We start from the raw sequence: 5412 nt of genomic DNA, 5'->3' as shown, positions 1-5412 counted from the left end.
ACAAAGCGGGGTAAGAGTATGGTTTCAGTTCAGAGGAATTACGTTGTCTTAACTGGCCACTTCTGTGGTGAAGCAAGCGGAATAAGCTGCATGTCAGTGGAACATGTGAGAGTTCATTCACACATTTACCTGCATTGTCAAAACACTTCACAGCATGTGTGATAGGGGAGTTTTTTTTAACCCTGACTCTATAGTGTTGAACCAGTCATATCAAAACTAAACTAAATGTTAAATGTTCCTTAGATTTGCTGTTATTCACATGGGGCTGCATAGTTTCTATTGAGGTATTATACAAATCCAGCCTCCTACGCAATTTTCACAGTTTGGCAACATAACAAGCAAGAATGACATATGAAATCCCTTAAACTGAGATTAACTCTTTTATTAACCCCATAAAAGCGCATTTTGTTACTGCAGAGATTATTGCAAATGCACACAAAAAGAGATACAAATAAAGAGAAAAAATAAAACAAGGAACAAAAAGTAAATTAAAGCCGAAGTGCGCCAATTTTTAATGTTAAAATGCATTCTCCTATCCCAGCTGACTAGTAGTAAGACATTTGTAGGCTGATTTCCCCAAAAAGTGTAACAACTGTGTCTCTGTGGTGATTTCGAAACATTCCTGTTTGTTTGATCACCCTGACCGCCCAACACAGCAACACTGACTAACTGTACCAAATGGTATGATTTTGTGGTATTGCAATCTGTTTGTCCAGCCAATGGTGTGAATGTTTGAAAATCTGTTTGAAAACATTCATTATTTTTACAATCCTGTTTGGTGACACTAGTCGCGCAGATATTACACACTTCAGCTTTAATGGCAATTAGAAAATGCAAATGATCAGATGTAAAATGCAGTAAGATCTTCTTTAATTATTTATATATTTTTGCTTGAGTAGCTATGCATTATTTGAAGCTTTCACAAAGCATTTGCTTTTTTTTTTTTTAAAGCGTTCACAAAATTGATGCTTTACTTTTAGCATCTTGGGTCTGACTAAACAGGAAGTGGCGCTCACTTAAAAGCACCCCCTTTTTCACCAGCATATCTTTTGGGACAGGCCGGGCATGTCGTGACACATACATCTTCTCTAGATGAGATAACATTGGAGATCCCACATACTCAGAGCATAAAGGGCCTGCTAAGCCAGGAGCACAAGTTACAGCTGTCTTATAGTACAGTGTACCATGGTTGAGTCCACAAAAGTCCTTTTTTACACCAGATTTCAGTTGCATGCTGCATGCTCCCAGTAGGTCGTCATCCCATTTGTTGTCCCTATCCCATACCTCTAATTTCAGACCACCAAACGTAGAGAGAACATAGTTGCCAAGATTAAAAGACCAGTTCCAGGTTGGTGAGTTTTGGTTCCAAATCACTGATGTCTGCCCTAAAAAGACCTTGTGATTTCTATAGACTCTGACATATCCATCAGTCTGTGAGAAGTAATCTCCCCATAGACCTGTTGCCTTCTCTACAATTACAATAATCTGAGCAAGCCCAATTTGTGCAGGACAGCAGTTAGCTTTTATACCAGGGTTGTTATGACACCTGCACACACAAGGTTCCTTGGAGTTAGTTGCAACACCAGTCTTGCATGGTTTAGAGCAGTTCCTCACAAGGGCTCTCTGCAATATGTAGTCATGAATGGCTCTGAGTAATTGTTGACTTTTAGGGTTTTTGACTGGCAGCAACTTATGAAGGGGCTTTAATGAAAAGGAAATCACATCTGGTTTTTCTGGCACAGAGGACAGCCACTGTTTGAAGGCACCAGGGTCATTGCTGGCTGAGAAGAGAAGCGCAGTGTCTTGAGTATGGCCACCAGTGACTTCAGTTAACCTTTAAAGAAAAACACTGTTTCAAAGAACTGACTGGATAACTAGATCTACATTGGAATCTATTATTTGAAGTTTAATGCTTTAATTTTATATTGCTCCAGATTTGGTTAAATGTGGATTCTACCATGAAACAAAATTCAAAGAAAGATATTTTTTATAAATACATCTATCAAATATCTATCTATCTATCTATCTATCTATCTATCTATCTATCTATCTATCTATCTATATATATATAAAACTACTTTATTTTATCTATAATATTAGTCTATAATGTCTATAGTGTATATTCAGGGTCTGTTTAACATCAGGGGCTGTCAAACTGGGGTCCAGAGACCCCCAGGGGGAGCAACGGGTTGAGATGTTGTCTGCAGAACATTTCAGAGAAAAAAATAGTGTAAAAAAAAGTTTAACATTTTATTAAAAAACATACATTTTTGTTATTACTTTCAAGTTTCATTCTGCTTTTAAAGACTGGATTAATCACAATCATCCTATTCTATTGACAGAAATTCTGTGATTTCTCTTCACCACTGTCATCTTCAGCTTGCTCACTGGGGGTTTCAAGACAATATTTCCTGTATGCTTCTTTGGAAAACAATTGTGTGAAAAGCACTTTACAAATGAATTTTGCTAATAGTGGGTAGAAAAAAAGATAAACTGTCAACTTAATATAATGGAAAAACGTACGTGATTAAGATTTTTATAATTTCTTTTAATTTAGCATTATATAATTTTTGTCACGCTTACTGTATAAATGGGTCCCTCGCAAGAGAATCATATTTGGGGGTTCTTGGCATCAAAAGGTTTTTAAACCCCTCTTGTAAATCACATTTTGACATAGCACAAACCTGTCACTGAAACTGTGAGCAAAACTGTCCTTGTTCAGTTTCTTGTCTTTGGTCTGTTTACAGTGTTGGAATGCTGTGTCAACACTCTTTCCTCCTACACTTGCAGATGCCTCTACGTCAAGACACGCTTTGACCTCATCTACACTAAGGTCCTTTAGAGTAGCCATGCATTGTTTGACACTGGTCACAGATTGCACAACTCCACCTAGTTTCACCTAAAAACAAAAGGTTTCGGACAACAGCAACATACAATACATGAGACACATTAGAGACATTAGAAACACATAAGATAGACAATTAATAGACATATATAGAGTCATGTTGCACAAAAACTGTGATGCAAAAAATATATATATACAGTTTATTATTTATTTATTTATTTATTTATTTTGGGGGGACATTTTTTTCTTGATTACCTTGGTAATGTAATGTGTGCCAAACCTTTCAACAAGTGACAAGTAACTTTCCTTTGTTTGGTTGTCATATACCTCTGGAAGGTTTGAGAATTCATGACTCAATTCATGATGAACTGGAGAGCGGCTGGAAATCCTGTAGCTAAAGACAGTAGTCTTAGTGCTGAGCACATAAAACCCACTAACAATCTAATATGTCAACAATGACCATAATTCAATGACCATAACTCATCAAAGCCATTGACAAGATATATAATATTAGAAGATCTTATGTTTCTTAGAAGATATACAGTATGATCTTCATACAGTATGAAGATATACAGTATATATATATATATATATATATATATATATATATATATATATATATATATATATATCTCTCTCTCTCTCTCTATATATATATATAGACATTTAGATAGATAGATAGATAGATAGATAGATAGATAGATAGATAGATAGATAGATAGATAGATAGATAGTCCTACCTGTAGTATGCACAGGACACAGACTGCTTGACGAAGCTGAACTTGTCCTTTTTGGTCTTTGCCATGGAATACTCAGCCAGTCTGGAGTTAGTTCCAGCCAACATCAGGGACACCTTATTAAACATTTTACCTATTCCCAGGCCGATCTTCCAGTTGTTCTCTACAGAGGAGGCACTGGAACTGACCAGAGACTCACTGGACTCATAAACAGAGCTGGACAATGACAGGCTGCACTTTTGGGCTGCTCTCCAGTCAACCACTGACATTGGGAGCTTCTGCTTTTTGCCCTGCATAAACGGGTTTTTGCACAGGTTACATGTGTTGTTCGTGAGCTCCCATTTACTCATGTCAATGACAAAAGCCCCCAGGCGTTGCATCTTAGTTATGTCAAAGCCCTCCCCAGCCAAATCAGATCCTGGTGCAAACTCAGCATCGTGACAGTCTGCTTCTTTGCCCAGAAAACATGCTGGGCTGGTAAGAAGAGGAAAGGACAGAAGAAGCCCAGCCCACAGGATAACTGCAGGGACCATTGTGAGATTGGATAATTGGCTGTGTAATACAGAAATAATAAAAAGATGAAAAATAACCTAAATGTTGTAAATTGCATACATTAAACTTTATTGTTCTCTGCTAATATTGGTTTTAATCCAAATGCAGGCTTTAATTAGTGTATCCTTGACCAGTAACTACTGTAGAAACTTACCAGGTGAAAAAAAAAAAAAAGTTTACAGTATACAATTTAATGTTTTATATAGTTATACAAACATTGACAAACATTTTAGTATTGCTTTCAATATTACTGATTGCTCAGCAATTAAGCCTTCACTATGATATTGTTACTTTGCATAATTACAGAAATGCTACCTACGCAGTTAGTGCTCAGAATTATCAAAAATATTTACTATAAAAATAGCTATAATATATAATATTATAACATATTTCTAATTAGTAATATATAGTTAATTAGTAATATATATTAATAAATACTTTATGTATTCATAAATAGTAAATTTGTATATGCTTTTATCAGGCATTAAACATTGATTCACAATGTAGTCCGTTTTTTACTTACCTAGAATTTTTTTTTCAGTATGTCTAAAATCAAAGAACCTCATACATCATGCAGACTGAGAGAGTATCTAATCTGTGCTCATATTTATATATATATGCTGTACAGTCTATATGTCCCAGTGCCATTGACAAGGTAAAGAACATTACCACTTGGTCATCACTGACTCATCAGTGTAAAAGTTGAAAAAAAGGTGTAAAAGTTTGAATGTGGTTGAAACGTGTTGCTTGACATTGAAAGGATGTAATGTGCAATCAAATTAAATAAAGATTAAAAGAAAGGAAATCAAATTCAACAATTACTACAAAAACTGGTACTCACAACAATGGCATTATCTTTTCTTTTTTCTTTTTATGTTAAGTGCATGTAACAGAATAAGACAAACACTTGAAAGCAATTACATTATAAATTACATGCAAAAAATTTGCCTCTTAAGTTGATCGTGGAGAGACTGCATTTTATGCTTCTTACATTTGGAACACTGTTTAAATAACAAACCTCCATGTAGCTTGCGTTAAAATAGAACTTTGTATTTACCTGTCTATTTCGTTTTTTCATTGTATTACAACTTTCTCATTCTATTATTCTAGGTAACACTTTATTTTGATGGTCCCAAATAGATATTTAACTGACGATAAGTGACTTATCAACTGGCTTGCTATAGCTAGTAAACAGTGTTTCAACAAACATTCAGTAGACTTTCAGTAGCCTGTATATGAATAACGAATATTCAGACGTTTTGCTAGACATTTTAGTTT

The 5412-nt window shown here is 35.2% G+C and overlaps 1 protein-coding gene across 1 annotated transcript; it reads right to left on the bottom strand.

Moving 5' to 3' along the window:
- Positions 1-949: 949 nt before the first annotated feature.
- prf1.9 (perforin 1.9) lies at positions 950-4765 on the bottom strand. The gene is made up of 5 exons (XM_051716423.1): positions 4658-4765; positions 3586-4134; positions 3101-3239; positions 2685-2899; positions 950-1834 (listed from the first exon to the last, which is right to left on the bottom strand). The coding sequence occupies exons 2-5, from the start codon at positions 4113-4115 to the stop codon at positions 955-957; spliced, it is 1764 nt and encodes a 587-aa protein (XP_051572383.1). The 5' UTR covers positions 4116-4134; positions 4658-4765; the 3' UTR covers positions 950-954.
- Positions 4766-5412: the final 647 nt, after the last annotated feature.

Source organism: Myxocyprinus asiaticus, chromosome 14 (assembly GCF_019703515.2).
Source record: "Myxocyprinus asiaticus isolate MX2 ecotype Aquarium Trade chromosome 14, UBuf_Myxa_2, whole genome shotgun sequence".
Taxonomy (NCBI): Eukaryota; Metazoa; Chordata; class Actinopteri; order Cypriniformes; family Catostomidae; genus Myxocyprinus; species Myxocyprinus asiaticus.
Note: the sequence above shows the minus strand (reverse complement) of the source record. Positions and strands in the feature narration are given on the sequence as shown.